Source organism: Pristiophorus japonicus, chromosome 1, assembly GCF_044704955.1.
Source record: "Pristiophorus japonicus isolate sPriJap1 chromosome 1, sPriJap1.hap1, whole genome shotgun sequence".
Taxonomy (NCBI): Eukaryota; Metazoa; Chordata; class Chondrichthyes; family Pristiophoridae; genus Pristiophorus; species Pristiophorus japonicus.
Genome location: NC_091977.1, coordinates 199,003,806 through 199,027,294, shown reverse-complemented (window position 1 = coordinate 199,027,294; position 23,489 = coordinate 199,003,806). Strand labels below are relative to the sequence as shown.

The following is a 23,489-nucleotide window of genomic DNA, read 5'->3' as shown; positions in this document are numbered from 1 at the left end:
ACTTGTGTGGCACGAATGTTACTTTCCACTTATCAACCCAAGCTTGAAAATTGTCCAGGTCTTTGTAATGTATGTGTGCCTGGGTTTACCTGCCACCAGGGGGAGCGATCGTCGGAGGTCATTGGGTCACAGACACACACGTGCAGCCCTTGTATATCAAAAAAGCCTCCATGTTTAATCCTCACTTTGAGAGCTAATAAATTAGAGTCAGGTCGCACCTAATTGAGTTCATGGTACTATTGAGTTATTGCATACGCAACAGTCTTGCTGCAAGCAGGCATGGACTGCTCCATTATCTGAGGAGTTGCGAATGGAACTGAACACTGCAATCGTTAGTGAACATCACCACTTCTGACTTTATGATGGAGGGAAGGCCATTGATGAAGCAGCTGTCATGTATCTTACATGGCCACTGTTGGTACTATATCAAGGTGTGCCACCAGAGGGCACAGCAGTGGGAGACTTGTAGGTTACCTGTACAGGTGTGCCTGGCCTAGTATAAAAGGCAGCCACCAGGTGTGATCCTCAAACTAATAAAGGACTAAGGTCACTACAGTTCAAGTACAACACACTGCCTCGTGGAGTCATTACTAGAGCATCTAAGGACAAAACAGCAGCTGTATATAGTTGGGCCTAGGACACTGCCCTGAGGAACTCGTGCAGCAGTGTTCTGGGGCTGTGATGATTGGCCTCCAACAACCACAACCATCTTCCTTTGTGCTGGGTATGAGTGGAGCGTTTTCCCCCTGATTCCCATTAACTTCAATTTTAGTAGGGTTCCTTGATGCCACACTCGGTCAAATGCTGCTTTGATGTCAAGTGGAGTCATTCTCACCTCACCTCTGGAATTCAGCTCTTTTGTCCATGTTTGGACCAAGGCTGTAATGAGGTCTGGAACTGAGTGGTCCTGGAGGAACCCAAGCTGAGCATTGGTGAGCAGGTTATGGGTGAGCAAGTGGCGCTTGATAGCACTGTCGACGACACCTTCCAGCACTTTGCTGATGATTGAGAGTAGACCGATGGGGCGGTAATTGGCCAGATTGGATTTGTCCTGCATTTTGTGAACAAGACATACCTGGGCAGTTTTCCACATTGTCAGGCAGATGCCAGTGTTGTAACTATACGAGAACAGCTTTGTTAGAGGCGCGGCTAGTTTTGGAGCACAAGTCTTCAGCATGACAGCCAGGTAGATTGGTGAGGACGAGGTCAAGTAGGTTTTTCCTTCGTGTTGGTTCTCTTGCCAGGCCTAGTCTGGCATCTATGTCCTTCAGGGCTCAGCCAGCAGTGGTGCTACCGAGCCACTCTTGGTGATGGACATTGAAGTAGTATCATACAGTACATAGAGTACATTCTGTGCCCTTGCTACCTTCAGTGCTTTTTCCAAATGGTGTGCAACATGGAGGAGTACTGATTCATCAGCTGAGGGAGGGCGGTAGGTGGTAATCAGCAGGAGGTTTCCTTGCCCATGGTTGACCTGAAGCCAAGGATAAACCCAGCAGCTGTTGGCCAGTCAGTTTAACCTCAGTTGCGGGGAAGCTCTGAGAAACGATAACCCGGGATATAATTAACAGTCACTTGGACAAGTGTGGATTAAGGAAAGCTAACATTGATTTGTTAAATGCAAATCGTGTTTAACTAACTTGACTGAGTTTTTTGATGAGGTAACAGAGGGGGTTGATGAGGGCAATGGGGTTGACGTGGTGTACATGGCGTTCTAAAAGCCATTTGATAAAGTGCCACATAATAGGCTTGCCAGCAAAGTTGAAGCCCATGCAATAAAAGGGACAGTGACAGCATGGATACAAAATTGGCTAAGTAACAGGAAACAGAGAATAGTGGTAAATGGTTGTTTATCGGACTGGAGGAAAGTATACAGTGGTGTTCCCCAGGGGTCAATACTAGGACCACTGCCATTTTTAAATATTGGCACCCCAGTCCATGGGAACAATCTCAGACCCCCAACAAGCTGTTAAATATATGATCAAGATATTTAATTTTTCTTCTGTGTTGGTAATGTCGCTGCCTAGTATGCCTCGTCAATTGGCTCAATTCATTTTCCAACTTTGCAAATCTAGCCCTCTGAAAATTAGGTACTAGCATTACATTTTCAGAAGCTTTGCTTTGGCTGATCAAGTTAAATCTAATAATATTCTAAATCACAGTTGCCTACATGTTCCCTCTGCATGAAGGTGTTATACTGCATTTAGATCACTACTAAAAGATGACATTTTGCAGCCAAATTGATGAAAATTTTAATTAAAAATTAGGGCTTTATTACTTAAGGAGATTATCATGTAAGCTTTAAGGAACCTGTGCTATATTTTTGTCCAATTATGGCTAATAACATAAATAATGAGCACAAAGCAAAGAACTACATGGATAATATGGCAGGTGCACGGTCTGCATACTGTTGGATATAGCGACCTGAGGCACATACAGCAAAGGCTACAGGCCCGACAACATCTGAGCTGTCATGCTGAAGACTTGTGCTCCAGAACCAGCTGGGCCTCTTGTCAAACTGTTCCAGTACAGCTACAACACTGGCATCTACCTGACAATGTGAAAAATTGCTCAGGTATGTCCTGTCCACAAAAAGCAGGACAAATCCAGTCTGGCCAAAACCGTCCCATCAGTCTACTCTCAATCATAGAAACATCGAAATTATGAGCAGTAGTAGGCCATTCGGCCCTTCGAGCCTGCACCACCATTCAATATGATCATGGCTGATCCTCTAGCTCAACACCATATTCCTGCTTTCTCTCCGTACCACTTGATGCCGTTTGTGTCTAGAAATCTATCTCCTTAAATATATTCAGTGACTTGGCCTCCACAGCCTTCTGTGGTAGAAAATTCCACAGGTTCACCACCCACTGCGTGAAGAAATCTTTCCTCATCTCAGTCATAAATTTCCTGCCCCGTATCCTGAGACTGTGATCCCTTGTTCTAGACTTCCCTGCCAGGGGAAACATCCTCCCCGCATCCAGTCTGTCCAACTCCATCAGAATTTTATACGTTTTAATGAGATCCCCTCCCATTCTTCTAAACTCTAGTGAATACAGGCCTAGTCGACCCAATCTCTCCTCAAACGACAGTCCTGCCATCCCAGGAATCAGTCTGGTGAACATTTGCTGCACTTCCTCTATGGCAAGCATATCCTTTCTTAGGTAAGGAGACCAAAACTGCACACAGTACTCCAGGTGCAGTCTCACCAAGGCCCTATATAACTTTAGTAAGACATCCTTGCTCCTGTAATCATCATCATAGGAAGTCCCTCGGAATCGAGGAAGACTTGCTTCCGCTCTTAAAATGAGTCCTTGGGTGGCTGAACAGTCCAATACGAGAGCCACAGTCCCGGTCACAGGTGGGACAGATAGTCGTTGAGGGTAAGAGAGGGTGGGACAGATTTGCTGCATGCTCTCGGCAATGAGTGGTGGAGCAGGCTCGAGGGGCTAGATGGCCTACTCCTGTTCCTAATTCTTATGTTAATGAGACTCGAGATGCTCAGCGCCCTCCGAGATGCACTTCTTCCACTTAGGGCGGTCGTTGGCCAGGTGTTGGTGGGGATGTTGCACTTTATCAGGGAGGCTTTAAGGCTGTCCTTATGTTTCCTCTGCCCACCTTTGACTCATTTGCCTGTACTCAAATCCTCTTGCAATGAAGGCCAACCTACCATTTGCCTTCCTAACTGCTTGCTGCACCTGAATGTTTGCTTTCAATGACTGGTGCACAAGGACACCCAGGTCCCTTTGTACATTGACATTTCCCAAGCTATCACCATTTAAATAATACTTTGTCTTTATGTTTTTCCTACCAAAGTGGATAACTTCACATTTATCCACGTATACTGCATCTGCCATGTATTTGCCCACTCACTCAACCTATCGAAATCGCCTCGCAACGTCTTTGCACCCTCCTCACAACTCACAATCCCACCTAGTTTTGTGTCGTCAGCAAACTTGGAAATATTGCATTTGGTTCCCTCATCCAAATCATTTATATATTTTGTGAATAGTTGGGGCCCAAGCACTGATCCCTGTGGTACCCCACTAGTCACTGCCCGCCACCCCGAAAAAGACCTGTTTATTCCTGCTCTCTGTTTCCTGTCAGTTAACCAATTTTCAATCCATGTCAGTATATTACGCCTAATCCTATGTGCTTTTAATTTTGCACACTAACCTCTTATGTAGGACTTTATCAAAGGCTTCTGAAAATCTAAACTACATCCACTGGTTCTCCCTTATCTATTCTATCAGTTACATCCTCAAAAAACTCCAGTAGGTTTGTCAAACATGATTTTCCTTTCATAAATTCATCATCAGCAAAGTGATGGAAGGTGTAATCAACAGTGCTATCAAGCACCACTTGCTCACCAATAACCTGCTCACCGATGCTCAACTTGGGTTCTGCCAGGGCCAGTCGGCTCCAGACCTCATTACAGCCTTGGTCCAAACATGGACAAAAGAGCTGAATTTCAGAGGTGAGGTAAGAGTGACTGCCCTTGGCAGCATTTAACAGAGTGGGGCATCAAGGAGCCCAGGTAAAATTGAAGTCCATGGGAATCGGGGGGCGGGGGAACTCTGCACTGGCTGGTTTTATAACACAAAGGAAGATTTTTGTGGTTGTTGGAGGCCAATCATCTCAGCCCCAGGATATTGCTGCAGGGGTTCCTCAGGGCAGTGTCCTAGGCTCAACCATCTTCAGCTGCTTCATTAATGACCTTCCCTCCATCATATGGTCAGAAGTGAGGATGTTCACTGATGATTGGAACTGAACACTGTGCAATCACAACTCCTCAGATAATGAAGCAGTCCTTGCCCACATGCAGCAAGACCTGAACAACATTCAGGCTTTGGCTGATAAGTGGCAAGTAACATTTGCACCACACAAGTGCCAGGCAATGATTATCTCCAACAAGCGAGAATCCAACCACCACCCCTTGACATTCAAGGGCATTACCATCGGCGATTCCCATCAACATCCTGGGAGGGTCACCATTGATCAGAACCTTAACTGGACCAGCCACATAAATAATGTGGCAACAAGAGCAGGTCAGGGGCTGGTTATTGTGTGGTGAGTATCTCACCTACTGACTCTCCAAAGTCTTTCCACCATCAACAAGGCATATGTCAGGAGTGTGATGGAATACTCTCCACTTGCCTGGATGAATTCAGATCCAAAAACACTCAAGAAGCTCGACATCCAGGACAAAGCAGCTGCTTGATTGGCACCCCATCCATCACTTTAAATATTCCCTCCCTCCATCATCAGCGCACCGTGACTGCAACCAAGGCATCTTCAACAGCACCTCCTAAATCCGCGACCTCTACCACCTAGAAAGACAATGGCAGCAGCCTCATGGGAGCACCACCACCTCCAAGTTCCTCTCCAAGTCACACACCATCTTGACTTGGAAATATATCGCTGTTCCTTCATCATCACTGGGTCAAAAGCCTGGAACTCCCTCACTAACAGCACTATGGGAGTACCTTTGCCACATGGACTGTAGCGGTTCAAGAAGGCAGCTCAGCACCACCTTCTCGAGGGCAATTAAGGATGGGCAATAAAGGCTGTCCTTGCCAGCGACGCCCAAATCCCATGAACGATTATTTAAAAAATGGCACGTGTGCCCCAGTGCAGGTATTGAGTGTAGAGGGGTTGTGTGCTCATGCCAAGCTGTACAATAAAGGTGAGGAAGCTGATTAAAGGACAATTAAACTGTCACTCCTAGCCCCTTTTGCATTCCTGCCCATCTGCATATCAAAAAATAGCCGGACACATGATGGTGCCCAATGTTGCGGCCTTCAGTCGTCTGGCATGTTTTGCATAATGTATCTGAGGTACCAGAAAAATATACAAATGAGCTGACCTTGCATTATTGGTGTACAGGTTCACACAACCTACACAGCAGCTGCAGTGTGTGCAGGGCATATAGGCCCCCAAGATCTTTACTCGGATATTTTTTGCTCATATTAGCGAGCAGAAAACTTCACAATAGATTAGAAGATGATAAGTATTTAATGACTACAGATATGAGAAATAAAGCTCAATATCTCATTGCTTATAAACATAAATTAATTGAGTTTTCGAATATAATGTTAGGATAGATAAGCTGGCTTGGAAGTGTCAAACGTTAGTGAACTTTCAGTTTAATAAATACACCATAGCCATAATGCATTTCGGTTTACTAAGTAAAACCATTTTTCTTAGGTCTGGTGTGACCTGCTTGGCTGGTGTATCAAGCAGTGAAAGAAACCGCTCCCCAGTGACTCACATTGATACTGATCATAACTACAGCCGAGGTATGTAATAGAATTGATTTCAAGAACTTGGAACATTACTTTAGCATTCTGGTCACTGGATTTACTGACAGTTTAAACAATTATTATAGTGTATACAATTTTTTTAAAGTAGAATTGTAACACTACAAAACTAATCAGCAAACAAAGATTGCTCCACCAAGACAAAGCCGTTCTGTACCTTCCCAGTCTGATCTATACAAACTAAGAAGATCCCCAGTTTGACCCCCAGTCTCGGCTGTGTTAGCTGATTGCAGCTGGGGCAGTAATTGAGTGCTACAGTTGGGTGCAGTGACCTTGGATTAAGTAGGGGAAAATCTGGCTAGGGTTCTGCACCGAATCACTCTTGAAATTTCTCATGATGTGAAGACTAGGTGAAGATAGGATTTAATTCACCTGTGATGCTATTCATCAATGAACAATGGCCACTTGGGTGAGTTATTTGTGGAATTGTAAGGGATTGGATCCAATCGGAAAAGGAGTGGAGAAAATTAGAGCCGAAAGTTAAAGAAAAAATAAAATCAAACAAAAACAACAAATCCTGATATCAAGATTCAGATAAAACATGGGGCAATATTGTAGAATTAGTGCCAGTTCATAATAGCTTTTGTCATAAGAACATGAGAATTAGGAGCAGGAGTAGGCCCTATGGTCCGTCGAACCTACTCTGCCATTCAATAAGATCATGGCTGATCTTCAAGCTTAACACTTTCCTGCCCAATCCCCATATTCCTTGATTCCTCTACAGTCCAAAAATCTATTTCAGCCTTGAATATACTCACCAATTCAGCATCCGCAGCCTTTTGGGGTAGAGAATTCCAAAGATTCACAATCCTCTGTGAAGAAATTCCTCCTCATAAGAACAGAAGAAGTAGGAGCAGGAGTAGGCCATACGGCCCCTTGAGCCTGCTCCGCTATTTAATACGATCATGGCTAATCCGATCATGTATTCAGGTCCATTTCCCTTCCCGTTCCCCATAAACCCTTATTCCCTTATCGGTTAAGAAACTGTCTATTTCTATCTTAAATTTATTCAATGTCCCAGCTTCCACAGTTCTCTGAGGCAGCGAATTCCACAGATTTACAACCCTCTGAGAGAAGAAATTTCTCCTCATCTCAGTTTTAAATGGACGGCCCCTTATTCTAAGATTATGCCCTCTAGTTCTAGTCTCCCCTATCAATGGAAACATCCTCTCTGCATCCACCTTGTCAAGCCTCCTCATAATCTTATACGTTTCTACAAGATCAGCTCTCATTCTTCTGAATTCCAATGAGCAGAGGCTCAACCTAATTAACCTTTCCTTATAAGTCAACCCCCTCTTCTCCGGAATCAACCTAGTGAACCTTCTCTGAACTGCCTCCAAAGCAGGTATATCCTTTCGTAAATATGGAAACCAAAACTGCACGCAGTATTCCAGGTGTGGCTTCACCAATACCCTGTATAACTGTAGCAAGACTTCCCTGCTTTTATACTTCATCCCTTTGATTTTTTCTGCCAAAGTACATGACCTCACACTTCCCAACATTATACTCTATCTTCCACATTTTTGCCCACTCACTTAGCCTGTCTATGTCCTTTTGCAGATTTTTGTGTCCTCCTCACACATTGCTTTTCCTCCCATCTTTGTATCATCAGCAAACTTGGCTACGTTATAGTCAGTCCCTTCTTCCAAGGCGTTAATATAAATTGTAAATAGTTGGGGTCCCAGCACTGATCCCTGCGGCACCCACTAGTTACTGATTGCCAACCTGAGAATGAACCATTTATCCTGACTCTCTGTTTTCTGTTAGTTAGCCAATCCTCTATCCATGCTAATATATTACCCCCAACCCTGTGAACTTTTATCTTGTGCAGTAACATTTTATGTGGCTCATCTCAGTCTTAAATGGCCAACCCCCTTATCCTGAGACTATGCCCCCTAGTTCTTGACTCTCCAGCCAGGGGAAACAACCTCTTGGCATCTACCCTGTCAATCCTCCTCATAATCTTGTATGTTTCGATGAAATCACCTCTAAACTTCTAAACACTAGGGAATATAAGCCCAATCTGCTCAATTTCTCTTCATAGGAAAATCTTCTCATCCCAGGAATCCATCTAGTGAACCTTTGTTGTACCGCCTTCTAAGGCAAGTATATCCTTCCTCAGATAGGAAACCAAAACTTTGCACAGTACTCCAGGTTTGATCTCACCAAAGCCCTGTACAATTGCAACAAGACTTCCTTACTCTTGTACTCCAACCCCATTGCAATAATAGCCAACATGCCATTTGCCTTCTTAACATCTTGTTGTACCTGCATGTTAACTCTCTGTGTTTTCTGTACGAGGTCACCTACATCGCTCTGAACACCAACATTTAATAGTTTCCAATCATTAGGGGCCGAAATTGCATAGCGTCCTGGTTGGGAACGGTAAACTTTCTGAGGCCGGACATTCTGCACCCGACGCAGAAGTCTCATCCCGGAAGCAAAATTGAGGTTACCGCCCTTCACAGGAAATGGAGCGCAATGTTGCATGCTCCACTTCCTCTCGGGGTGGGATCGGGGCGCTATGCAGGTGTATGACGGAGCACTAACGCGTTTCAATGCCCCTCCCCTTCTGTTAAAGTGGAGGGACGTTGCGAGCTCTGTAGGTCTTTCGATGGGCCTCCACTCGGCCACCAGAGATGAGGGATGCCATGGCCACAGTCTGGCACTGAAACAGAGTGCCGGGCTGTACGATCGCGGCCTGGACCCCACGACATCGGTGGACAACGGCCCGACCGGTGAGCCGGAGAAGAAAAAAATGGTGGCGCAGTGCACCTCCCCTTTAACTTTCGCCTTGTGAGCAAAGTGCGGCCCGTGAGGCTGGCGCTGACATCGCCTGCGGCAACCTCATGGGGCGCTGCTCAACGGGTTGCCGCGCACAACGATGATGTCATCACCGGAGGTGCGGCGGCCAGGGACGCTACCAGCAAGGCACGGCACTACTGAATCTGCGCCTCCGCTAACTCCCACGTAATTTCATGGGAGCCGGCAGTCCCCCTCCCTGTCAAAAACACATTTGCAAAAACACAGGCGCTAACGGTAGATGCACAACAGTGGAATTTTGCCCCCATTGTTTTTCTATTCTTCCAACCTCACATTTCCCCAGATTATACTCCATCTGCCACCTTATTACCCACTTACTTAACCACTATCCAGCATCCATTATCTCTGCAGCCACTTCTTCTGGAACTCTAGGATGTAGGCCATCAGGTCCAGGGGATATGTCAGCTTTTAGTCCCATTAGTTTCTCAAGTACTTTTTCTCTACTGATCTTAATTACTTTACTTTCCTCATTCTCATTAGCTCATTGGTTCCCCACTATTTTTGGTATGATTTTTGTGTCTTCTACTGTTAAACAATATAGTTGTTTAAAGTCTCTGCCATTTCCTTATTCCCCATTATAATTCCTCCTGTCTCAGCCTCTAAGGGAACAAATGCTTACTTTTGCTGCTACTCTTCCTTTTTACATACTTGTAGAAGCTCTTACAATCTGTTTTCATATTTCTTGCTAGTTTACTCTCTATTTTTTTCCTTTTAATCAATTTTTAGGTCATCCATTGCTGGTTTCTAAAGCTCTATCAATCCTCAAGCCTGCTCCTATTCTTCACAACATAATAAACCTCTTTTAATCTAATACTATCCTTAAACTTTAGTTAGTCACGGATGGATCACTTTTCCCTTGGAGTTTTTGTTTCTCAATGGAATGTGTATTCGTTGAGAACATTGAAATATTTCTTTAAATGTTTGCATATATGAAATTGAGAGCAAAAGTGCTTGAAATCAAATTGTTGGCGTGTGTATATAAAATCTTGCATAGGGCACGCGCTTCCTGTCCATAAACCTTATGCTCATGATTTTTATTCACACTTTTGTGCCAGCATTTACCATTATAAATTACCATGTTCACATTTCCATTCAATGTTGTTGCATGCGACCATCACAATGTTGTTGCAGGCTCTGGCCTCTAGGTGACACTGTGGAATGCATTTGTCTCCCACTTCCAACAACAACTTGCATTTATATAGTGCCTTTAACATAGTAACATGTCCAAACGTGCTTCTATCTTGTATATAAAAAAACTTATATTCATGAACTGAACATGGGAACATGCCACATGCACTTTACTACTTTATTTAAATATTTGAAGCTTGCATAGGTATGTACCAAAATAAAAAGACAAGCTTTAGCTTCCAACAAATTTTGAACTGTTACTAATATATCTCAATAAAAAAGCCTTTCAAATTTTCAAAAGAGCAACAGATTTATTTTAAGTAAAGCCAGCCAGATTCATATTGTGGCTCATTGTACCAATATAAATACATTGGCCGAAATTTTCTTCAGGTAGGTGGGTTGGGGGTGGGTGGCCTCCGAGGTGGGCGGGAACCCGGGAGGCTAGGTTTCTCACAGGCTCTGCCGAATTTAACATCAGGGCCTGATTTGCATGTGAGGCCTCCGATTCCCGCCCGCAGCCAGCCAGATTGAGAGGCTGGCTGGCTGCTGGCGGGTAGGCCTGCAGATACGGAGAGGGAGCGAGAGATCGGTCCAGAGGAGGTATCGGGGATTATTGGCGGGGGCAGGGGGGAAGGATCGGCTATCGGGGTCATGGGGGTGTCGGTTGGAGGATCAGTGGGATGGGGGTCAGCCGGGGATAGGGGAGGGGCTGGAGGATTGGGAGGGTGATTGGGGTGGGGAAGAGAAGATCGGGCCAGCCTCAGCATCATCGGGGTTCGAGAAGCCTCATGGTAGGGGTGGGGTGTGCCCAGGAAAGCAATTGGAGGCCTCCTGACGGGTGGAGGTCTCCGATCGTGGGAGGTGGGTTAGTTAGGGATCCTGGATCCAGGAGATAGGTATAAAGTCACTTACCTCCTGGATGCAGCACTCCCTGCCTCGGTTTAACTGCTGGGTTTCATGAATTGTCCCCAGGCAGATAAGTTCAAAATGGTGGTGAAAAAAGAGGCTTCCAACGTCCACAACGGAAGTGGATGGGGCTGGTGGTGGGATCAGGTCAGAATCCCATTTTTAACAATTTAACTGCCTCCATGCTCCAAACCTACCTGTTTTTTTAGGGGAAAATTCTGGCCATTGTCTTTAATTATGTAATAAATGATCTGGAAGAAATCGGCAAATATTTTCTCAAACATTTTCATTGTCATAGACTGTTAAAATAAATAGTATGGCTATAAAAGTAGTGTTACCTTTTTAACTGTCATTTCTTCATAGGCTACCATAAATATCATTTTTATAATGTACAAAAATGATTGTCATTGGTCATTACTTTGAAGCACAGAATACACATTAATACACATTCCATCCCACTTGCTGCTTAAGAGGGACCTTCATTTATGAAATTTAGAGGCAGCACTTTTAGTTGTAGCTAACATAAAATAGAAATAAATTACATGTAATTCTAAGAAGCAGCTAATGCTTAGACACAATCATCTGGCAGACTCAAAAGCTTGGTCAACATTCGGCCAAGAAATAACAAAATCCACTAAAATCTTGTGGAAATAATATGAAAGCCGCAACAGAAGTGATAATAGTGTTTCTGAAAGAAGGGGAAGGATGCAGACAAGGGCACAGCCATCACCTGAATGCTTGGATAACAACTCGTTGGATATTCATGAACATCTTTCAGGAACATATAATCTAGCATTCTGGATGAGACTATTCCATGTGATACATTGGGTATGTTTTTAAAAATTTTTTTATCCTACATCCAGATCAATATGAATAAAATACATTTGTTTTCTAATCATTTAAATAGGACATTTAGCAAAATAACTAATAATGTTAACATGTAAAATGAATGTCAATGCACATCATGCAAGTTTACATGTTGCAAAGCAGTTTGTAAATGCTCTGATTTACTTTTACAGCTGATTTGAATGAGAATTATAGATTAATTTGGAAAAGCATGATTCAATCAAGTAGAGTCAACATGGATTTATGAAAGAGAAATCATGTTTGACAAATTTGCTGGAGTTCTTTGAGGATGTAAGGAGCAGGGTGGATAAGCGGGAACCAGTGGATGTGGTGTATTTGGATATCCAGAAGGCATTTGATAAGGTCTCACGGGGTTGGGAGTAATATATTAGCATGGATAGAGGATTGGCTAACTAACAGAAAACAGAGAGTTGGGATAAATGGGTCATTTTCCGGTTGGCAAACTGTGACTAATGAGGTGCTGGGTCCTCAACTATTTACAATCTATATTAATGACTTGGATGAAGGAACCGAGTGTAATGTAGCCAAGTTTGCTGATGATATAAAGATGGGTGGGAAAGCAAATTGTGAGGAGGACACACAAAATCTGCAAAGGGATATAGACAGGCTAAGTGAGTGGGCAAAAATTTGGCAGATAGAGTATAATGTGGGAAAATGTGAGGTTATCCACTTCGGCAGAAATAATTAGAAAGCCAATTATAATTTAAATAGCGAAAAATTGCAAAATGCTGCAGTACAGAGAGACCTGGGGATCCTTGTGCATGAAACACAAAAAGTTAGTATGCAGGTGCAGCAGGAAGGCAAATGGAATGTTGGCCTTTATTGCAAGGGGGATACAGTATAAAAGCAGTGAAGTCCTGCTACAACTGTACAGGGTATTGGTGAGGCCACATCTGGAGTACTGCATACAGTTTTGGTCTCCGTATTTAAGGAAGGATATACTTGCATTGGAGGCTGTTCAGAGAAGGTTCACTAGGTTGATTCTGGAGATGAGGGGGTTGATTTATGAGGATAGGTTGAGTAGGTTGGGCCTATACACATTGGAATTCAGAAGAATGAGAGGTGATCTTATTGAAACTTATAAGATAATGAGGGGGCTTGACAAGGTGGATGCAGAGAGGATGTTTCCACTCATAGGGGAAACTAAAACTAGGGGATATAGACGTAGAATAAGGAGCCGCACATTTAAAACTGAGATGAGGAGAAATTTCTTCTCTCAGAGGGTTGTAAATCTATGGAATTCTCTGCCCCAGAGAGCTGTGGAGGCTGGGTCATTGATTATATTTAAGGTGGAGATAGATAGATTTTTGAGCGATAAGGGAGTAAAGAGTTATGGGGAGCGGGCAGGGAAGTGGAGCTGAGTCCATGATCAGATCAACCATGATCTTATTAAATGGCGGAGCAGGCTCGCGGGGCCCAATGGTCTACTCCTATTTTTTATGTAAACTAAATTAGTGAAACAACCGCTTTCTCTTAGCATTGTTATTGCTTCTCCTAAAGGAATTCAAGAAAGGGCAACAGATATGCATTTGGAACTTCTTCAGCTGAAGAAAGAGAAGTTACAGATGGAAATACTGAATGCCAAACTATGGAACAAGGTGCTAGTTCTACAAAAAGATGTTTTAGACATTCAAAAACAGAACTTACAGACTTCAAGCACTACATCGACAGTTCAGACCCCAATAATATCTCTGCCAGTTATCATAAGTGATGTTCCATATGTTTTGCCAAAATTTACTGTACTAGGATGAATAATCAAGCTTTCTTCAGTCTTATTTTGATGGTTATTTTTTAATGTACATAAAAATTTGAATATTTGTAAAATACCAAATACCAAATTTATTTTCAGTGGTTAATCCCACCGCTAAAATAATGGACAAAGAAATGTAATATCACCAATTGTAAATTATAGCATCATAAAGATATACATTTTATTTGAGAGTTTAACTGGGAATGACTAAAAGATAGGGTTATCCTCACTCAGAAAATACAGGGGTATACTGAATCACATCTTGTATGCTGTATTCTCTGTAGACTGATAATCAAATGGTGATGGTGCTGTATGAATACTGAACACATTTGTATCAAATTTCTCTTTTTTATAAAATGTATTTTAATTGAGTTAACTGTCACCATTAAAGAGCATAAAAAATAATCTGATACAAACACACAGCATCATTTCCAGGTTTATAACTCCACTCTTGGATTGCCCAGATAATGATTTATGATTTTTTCTTTCATAAGGAATCATGTTAGTCCACCTGTGAAACTACAAATAATACTCACTGCTCCTAACAAAATATTCTTTATATATCACAATAAATATAACTTTTAACTAATACAAGATACTTCACAAACTTGATGGTTTTTTTTTAAACTTTCATCTTACATTTTTAAACAAAACATGATTCCTTATGAAAGAAAAAATCATAAATCGTTATCTGGGCTGTCCAAGAGTGGAGTTATAAACCTGGAAATTATGCTGTGTGTTTGTATCAGATTATTTTTTATGCTCTTTAATGGAGACCGTTAACTCAATTAAAATACATTTTATAAAAAAGAGAAATTTGATACAAATGTGTTCAGTATTCATATAGCACCATCACCATTTGATTATCAGTCTACAGAGAATACAGCATACAAGATGTGATTCAGTATACCCCTGTATTTTCTGAGTGAGGATAACCCTATCTTTTAGTCATTCCCAGTTAAACTCTCAAATAAAATGTATATCTTTATGATGCTTTAATTTACAATTGGTGATATTACATTTCTTTGTCTATTATTTTAGCGGTGGCATTAACCACTGAAAATAAATCGTGCTAAGTGTTCATCAACTAATACCGCTAACATAATCTTGATTACTTTGTCACACCATGGCCCCAATATTTACAGGGAAGCGAGTTGGGGAGGGTGCAGTTTTCCATTCAGGAAACTGGAAAGAATGATTTTCCCACATGTCTTGACGAATTTAATGGCAGGACCTCATTAAAATGTTTTGTCTCCATGTCCCGTTCACAGCCAGTCAGATTGAGAGGCTGGCTGGTCGTTGGGTAGGTAGGCCTTCGGCACCAGGCCGAGGAGTGGAGAGAGAGAGATGGAGGGAGGGATCAGAAAGGCCGGTGGGGTGGGTGGGGGGGGTGGAGATCGGAAGGGGCGTGGGAGATCAGAGGGGGCAGGATGCGGGAGAGATCGAAGGTTGGGGGGGTGGAGGGGGGGGAGGGTTCGGAAGGGACAGGGTAAGGGAAAGGAAGGGTCAGTTGGGGGGTTGATATTGAAAGGGTTGGGGGGAGAAATCAGAAAGGCCAGGGGGAGATTGGAAGGGTTGGTGGGGGGAGCAGGGGGAGTGAAATCGGAAAGGTTGGGGGGTGGTAGAGGGAGAGGGGGGGAGTGAGATCGGAAGGGTTGGGGGGTGGTAGAGGGAGAGGGGGGGAGTGAGATCGGAAGGGTTGGGGGGTGAGGGGGGGAGTGAGATCGGAAGGGTTGGGGGTGGTGGGGGGAGAGGGGGGGAGTGAGATCGGAAGGGTTGGGGGGTGGTGGGGGGAGCGGGAGGGGAGTGAGATCGGAAGGATTGGGGAGTGGTGGGGGGAGAGGGGAGGGAGTGAGATCGGAAGGGTTGGGGGGTGGTGGGGGGAGAGGGGGGGGGGAGTGAGATGGGAAGGGTTGGGGGGTGGTGGGGGGAGAGGGGAGGGAGTGAGATCGGAAGGGTTGGGGGGTGGTGGGGGGAACGGGAGTGGAGTGAGATCGGAAGGATTGGGGGGTGGTGGGGGGAGCGGGAGGGGAGTGAGATGGGAAGGATTGGGGGGTGGTGGGGGGAGCGGGAGGGGAGTGAGATCGGAAGGATTGGGGGGAGGTGGGGGGAGCGGGAGTGGAGTGAGATCGGAAGGATTGGGGGGAGGTGGGGGGAGCGGGAGGGGAGTGAGATGGGAAGGATTGGGGGGTGGTGGGGGGAGCGGGAGGGGAGTGAGATCGGAAGGATTGGGGGGTGGTGGGGGGAGCGGGAGGGGAGTGAGATGGGAAGGATTGGGGGGTGGTGATGGTTGGGGGGAGAGATCGGTGGCCACAGCCAAGGAACACAGAGGAGGGAGGAAGAAAATCGGAAAGGCCGGGGGATGGGTCCAATCATGGCAGCGGTTTACAGGTATGCTTGGTGTGCCAGTGGGGGAGAGCACTCTTGCTCCTCCTGCCCCACAAGCAATGCTGGAAAGGCATTTGCCTGTGGATCCAGTAGTCCTCGCCTCCCTTTAGCTGATGGGTTTCCCGAGGCCCGGGAAACCTGGCCGGCCAGCATAAAATTTCAAACGAAGGTAAAATCTGAGGTACTCCGCCTAATTAAAAATTTTAAATGAGCAACCCGCCTCCGTTAACACCGGAAGTGGGCGAATTCCAGGCAGGTTGGGTTTGTGTTTGAGATTTTTAAAATGTTAACATTCACCTAACCCAAACTCACTTATTTTTGGGAATAAATTTCCCTCCAATGTCTATAAACTCTAAATGTAAAAAAAAAATGTTACCTTGAGTGGTGACTGCTTTAACTGTAGAGCTTTAAAACTACACTTCGGCAGAATGAATGATTTTGCAAATTGCGTTGCCAACGTATTGAAAGTCATCCTGGGTGAAAATAATTACATTTACAGAGCTAAGTACCTCAACATAGGTCAGATTGGAAATGTGAATCCTGTTAAAATTTCCATCAGTCCTTCTGTGCTTTTTCTTAACCAAGCAAACACTCTGTGGACCTTAACTGGAGTAAATTATGTAATATTTTAACAATTTCAAGGATTAAATTACACATCAGATCAGTTAAGTAAATTTGAACTATTGTGGTTCGGTATTAGAGTAAATAAGTAAAACAGTTTATTATTGCATCAGGTACCGCTAGTATTGTAGGAAGCAACTGGCATAGACAAATACAGTTAAATCGTAATATACACCTGTATGCATAGTAAATTCAAGTATACCATTTCCCTGTAACATGCATTGAAATTAAAAGCCAAATTCAGTGAAATAAAAACCCAGTAACACTGCTTCAGATCACATGATTTATGCACAACAGCCTATCTGTGTATGTCATGGAGATTAACAGGAGCATGTTTCAAGGCCAAAAGACATCTTGTTGAACTTTTGTTTTGCTGTTGCAGTTTATGATGTCATCCAAATGCTTTAGTGTAATATTGTGATATAACATACCATTGTGCTATCCTATATGTATTCCATACCTAAGGAGCCATTTAAGTATTTTTTATTTGTAATTTAACTTCACACTCCAAAATGGATCTTGTGCTGGGAGCAGAGAAAAACATTCTTATGACAAAGTTGTTTTGTGGTGGTGCTGCCGTACATTATGGTGACAGGAAATTGGTTTCTGTCCACTAGCTATTTTAGAATATAAATTAAATGATTAATTACTTGGGATATAATTTTGATGTTTAGCCTCCTATTGTTTTACCAGAACATAGCTAATAAACTTATGAACACTTATGTCATAATACTTGCAGTCTTCACTCATTACCATTATTCTGTAGCACAATGAACAAAAGAACTTGTGCACATCAGGCACTTCTAATCCAATAAAATAAAAATGGAATCTGTGTGTTTAGATGTCTTGCATGAAACCACTCATTCAAGTTATCACTGACATAACTCTCCTACTGTATATGTTCTTTATCTATTTATAATGTTGAAAGATATGCTGATCTGTTACTGATATAATGTAATGTTCGATTTATGTATATACAATTTTAATAGTAAACAGTTATCTTGAAAACTTAATTTATTCTACTTTTTTATTTATTGTGCGAAGTTAATTTGAATGCATCCTCAATCTGTTTACCTCCACTCACCCTCCTATAACAATGAGCGTGAAGTACTTTGCACATGGATTTCTCTACAACCAGTGCTTCTCCATTGTGACCTAATAAAAGATTGAGCAGACTTTTCTGCCAGCTTGATGATGAACAGACAGGTCCGGAATTTGCAGTGGGTAATAACATTGCTGTGATTTCCCCTTTGAAACTAACCGCAACTTCAGGATTTAGCGCATACACATCCTAACATGGAAATCCTGAAGTTGCAGTCAGTCATTCACTGCTGCGACACTGGCTGCACTATGTCCCACACCCCCAACAACCAGCAATCAGGAAAATCATCGAAACTGATGAAAACTTTGGCTATTGCCTGGTAATATTGCTGTTAAATATCTCATTCAAAGTTAGACTTTATTTAATTAGGCATAACTGGGGTTTAACAGCGTATTGACTCGTAAACCAACATTATGGCCCTGAAAAACTAATTTAAATTTTGTGGAGTGTCAAATTAATCCATTTTAATAAAAATGTATTATTTTTAAGAAACTTAAAAAAATAATTTTTTTTTAAAAGTTCATCTTTATTTCAGGTTTACCTTTTCCCCATGTGAAATCCATAATATTTGTTTTGCTCTCTAACATTTTTAAAACATCAGAATAAAAGGATCTTGTTCACTTCCTAGTTTCCTGTCTGAGAATTCTGCATTGTGATTGGTTGCTTAGACAACTTGTTGACATCACAGCAGCTCGTGCTACACTTCGCTGATCACAATTGAACGTCGGAAAAGCCAAACTTCTCATGATCTTTGTGGGAAGCTTCCCTCGGGGCCAGCGGCGAATGTCTTTGCTTCGCCACTGACCGCAAATTACGGGCCAATGTACTTACTTCAGCACTTATACTCTGTTCAGTTATGAGCAATCCTACAAACATGAACAAAACTTTTGGGTAGTGTGGGCTGTTAGTCCCACTGTGACTATTTTAGAATTTGGGAAAAAAAACCATTAAATTCTAATCAAATTTTGCACCGGACGTAACTATCACTGGCTTGAGGTAAAGGAAAAAAAATCTGACTTAGTAGCAACCTAAGGAACACATGAAAGTACTTAAGTATTTAAACTTGTTCCCAGGTTGCTTTGAGAAAAGAGTGCAAATGGATTCCTGCTGAATGAGAACACCACTCAAGCCATTTCTACCATGAAAGTTACATGGTTTTATTTCTCCTTTATAAATGCACGTGTTTTTAAGTTCAGAATTGGAAACAGTTCTATCCACTTTCTACAATAGCTTTTACATCAGCGTTAAGGCAGTTTGGGTACACAGAGCAAAATGGGTGATATGTCAGAGGCTCGTTGAAACCATCTATAATATGTATATTAAGCTTATAGTGAAAATGTATGTCCTGATTTGTATAGACCTGAATTAATGAGAAATAAATTAGGGGGATGAAATTGCCCCTTTTTATAGCCTTGTTGTCATTTCTGGCCGGGGGAGGGAGTCACTCCCGCTTCCTGGGAAATTGCCCCAGTGGTTTGGAGAGTGCTGTCCTGGCAGCGCCCCGCGGTTAGCGTCTTGAGCCATCGCGCAACCGGCGATGAAGTTATCGTCGTGCGTGCTGACCCCGCACAGACCCCTTAACACCCCATGGGGGAAATTGCCACGCGAGGCTGGCGTGGGTGGATGTCAATGATCTGGTGGAAATCCGTGAACGGGCGCCCCTTAAAAGAGTAGACCTTTAGCGCCCTGGGCCACCACCTTTATTTGTCGGCCGACTCCTGGGTTGACCCGACAATGGCGGCCGTCGCGTCGACTGGACCACCATCGGGCAGCCCAGCACTCCGTTTTGGGTGCCGGGCTGCTGGCCCAGTCGATCGCGTCCATGGTGGTAGCCGCCAGAGTGTGCAGCAACCCTCTCGAATGGAAGGGGAGGGGTGTTTTAGCACAACAGTGCTATGCGGAGCAGTTCTGCGTTGGGAGCGGGACGTCTCGGCCCCGGAAGATCACCACCCCCAATCAGGGCGATGGGCAATTTCTAGCCGGAGAGGTTTAATTTATGCAATTCTGTCTTATTTTATTTGAAATCATACTCTATGTGAATTCAGGCCCAGAAAATCCTACTGGCGACTCAGGTGGAGGAATTTCTGCGGAGTAGGTGCTATTGAGGGAAGGTGGGAAAAGCAGCAATAGCCAGCTGCTCTTATTACCTCTGAAGTGTACACACTGTTGTTTGTAGGCAAATATGGCAGTCAAATTACAAACAACCAGGTCCAACAAACAGCAATGAGATTACCAGATAATGTTTTAATAAGCTACTTTTAACTTAGCCCACTTTTGGCTGCCAGCGCTACTGGCCACTTGACTGCCCCAATCAGCTCCCATTATCAGGGGGCTGAAAAGTATAACGCTATCATAGTATTTAGGGGCTATCTACACCATGATACAGATTGAACGCCCAGGTGGGCTCCAGTTGAACCACTGAACAGACCTGTACACCAGCTTCATCCAGGACCCCCATCATTAGAAAGGCCAGAGCCAAAGAAATACCCAGCAAGCGAATCCCCTCCGACATAATGAGCCATGCTTGGGGCAATCAGAGGTTAGAAGTGTGCTACTGGGCTCTTTCACAATGAGCCTATTTTTACTTTCTATCGACTTAATGTAAAGTACAATCGGGCACACCATAAAGCGGGCGCCCAATTTGTTCTTGTCAGTTTCCCGCCAAGCGGGCTAGGTTAAAAGTAGCTTATTAAAACATTATCTGGTAACCTCATTGCTGTTTGTTGGACCTGGTTGTTTGTAATTTGGCTGCCATATTTGCCTACAAACAACAGTGCACACTTCAGAGGTAATTCATAAAATCCATCCTCCTTCCTCCTGTTTTCCATTCCTCTTGCTCTTTTTACCAACAAAACATAATCCCCCAAAATCTCTAGGACACAGCCTATGCTTTTCCCACCCACCATTATTACTTTTCACGCTTCCCTATTATTTTTCACAGTTATAAGTCTGTTTGCCTGCTCTATTTCATTCTGTCCATTGTCCATTGCCTCCCACCAGTAAATTTACTTCAGTTACAAACTGTTTAAAAAAATACACATTAATTGTGTGGACCAGTGCACACAAGCTGCTCTTGGATCAAAAAAAGTGTTATCACAAAAATGAAGTACCCTGTACTTAGCAATATGTTTTCAAATATAATGCACATCATGTGGTATGAATGAGATAGATGATAGGTCTTCATGGTTACTGAAAAATAAACATTGACTTAGATCACTATCATTCTCTTTAACCATTGAGCTTATGAGTTATGTGTCCAACGTCAATTGGGCCTTCAAGTTATACAATATGAACATTAGTAGGCTTAATTCATTTGAATGCAGTTTCTTTGTCCCCTATTTTAACAGAGATACTAACCTGTTTAAAATAAGCACGGTAATACCTTAGTTACAAAGAAATTTCAGATAAATCCTTTAAGGATTAATACACTAATATTTGCAGTGAAATTTCAAGACTATAATTGTTTATTTTTCAGTAAACCTGCCTTGCATCTACTGTTTGAACAAGCTAAAATATCAAAGATGTTGAAATGAATCTTAACCTAAGATGTGGAAAATAGTCAATTCTGGGGCATTTAAGAACAAAACAAAGCCTTGGTTGAATGTCCTTCACTGTTGCGAAGTACCTTGCATCTGCTTGGTGGAGTTTCTTTGACAAACAGTTAAGTTTAGGAACATGTCCCATCAGTCCCTGACCTGAAGTGTAGATACCTGTACTTTACTGAGCAGCCCAATCGCTGCTTTATATTCTAGTAGAGCTGAAAATTGGTACACTAATATTTTGAGGGAACAGTTAGTTTAAAAAACTCTGTATACAGTTTCTGCCCCCCAGGTATTAGTAATACTGTAGGAGCAATATTAAAATTATATTTTGTTTGATAATTCGTGTTATTGTTCAGAAAATTGGCAAGATGCAGATGAAACAATGTTGGATATTGACATGAACAATGATCTGCCAGCAAGAAATAATAAACAAGTGAGTAAATTATTCCTGACGACAAACAGAATGTTAAATATTTTAAATTTACAGTATGATAAGTTTTTTGGCATATTAGAGATAGTTAATATATATATCAAACCTGCTAATTGATTTGACATACTTTTTGACAGCCTTAAAGACTTTGAGGATTTATGTCTCTAGTTATAAATCATAAATAGGAGATAAAGTAAGGCACTTAATAGAAAATTGGCTTAAAATAGGAAACAGAAGTGTAAATTTAGCAATGCTGCCTTCCCAGCAGAGAGCTACGGTTGAAGGGAATGAGGGTTGGAGAACAGTTGCTACAGCCTTTGGTAAATTCACTGACTTTACTCTCCTTTTGAGTGCTGCTCTCCATTGGGAACATGGGATCGGTGAATTTGCTCTAGGGGGCAGCCATGGATGGGAACTTTTTAGACCGGTATTTTAAGAAGTAATTTTAAGAGTTGGTCTTGAGACCCTCACTGCTTTTCATATACATTAATGAGCTGAACAAGAGTGTAGTAAGCAAATGCTCCAAATTTAAAGATGCTACTAAAATAGGAGGTAGGACAGATAAACTGGAGCATTTGAACTAAATTCAGAGAGATGTCAATCTTTTAGGGCCAGTAGGTGGCAGCTGAAATTCAACGTGGATAAGTATCAGAGCAACAAACTAAAAGGAGAAGTATGTGTTTAATGGGGCAGTGGTGTACAGAATATGATCATGAAAGAGTGATTTCGGTGCTTAGCTGCAGTAATAAAGGGAAATAAGATAAGCATTTAAATTAGTAGAGGAACAGAATACAAATTTAAGGAGATTGTACTGGAGCTGTATAAGGCTGGTCCCATGCCATCAACAGTACTATCTTTAATCCTGGTTACTTAATCATAGGAAAATGTCAGTCGGGTATAAAGGTGAGCAGCAAATATGATTCTGATGAGGTACTTTTATGATTCTGCGCAGTTCATGGCGAGCCTTACTTGCTGGCACTGCATATTGGAAATTCGGGTGCATGCAGCCTAAGATTTCCCACCTGAATTTCCAATCTGCACTGCCAGAAACACCCCAAACTTCTGGTGGGACATGTGAGGCATGGTAGAAGATGCGCTTGCCCCTTCCCTCACAAAATTCATGAGATAAGTTTAGGGGTGGACTCCTGGTGAATCTAGGTCCCGCTCCGAATTCTGATTCCTTCACCACAGCTACACTTGAATTCCACCCCAAAGGTTTGGGATTTCTAGTCTATCATGTTTGTCACCAGTTTCTTTAATTTGGTGCAAGAGCCAAGTCAAAACTTCAGTGCACAGCACCAGAAATGCATGTACTTACTTGAGAGCAATCTCAAGCTGACCGAAATGACTTCTAAGGTCTCACAGAGCATTAGAGGATAAACAGGGTTGGATCTCTATGGAGCAAAGTAAACTAATGTGCTAGTGCTTCCAGTGCATAATAAAAGAACCAAACGATTATATCTTAGAATACAACTGGTTAAGTTGATGGAAGCACTGATGAAGGCTTGTTATAAAGTACGGAAGTAATGCTGAATTCCTACAGGAAATTGCTTAGTTTCAATATTGCACGAGTTATACAAAGGATATTTTAACCATGCTCAAAGAGTCAAGG

General features: G+C 42.7%; 1 protein-coding gene across 1 annotated transcript in view; it reads left to right on the top strand.

The window, feature by feature from the left end:
* Positions 1 to 23,489, top strand: part of LOC139260133 (ankyrin repeat domain-containing protein 31-like) — a 294,522-nt gene that overhangs the window by 59,308 nt on the left and 211,725 nt on the right. The window contains exons 5-6 of the mRNA XM_070876378.1: positions 6,208 to 6,299; positions 21,804 to 21,880. Of these exons, the coding sequence (XP_070732479.1) occupies positions 6,208 to 6,299; positions 21,804 to 21,880 (169 nt within the window). The remainder of the gene's footprint in view (positions 1 to 6,207; positions 6,300 to 21,803; positions 21,881 to 23,489) is intronic.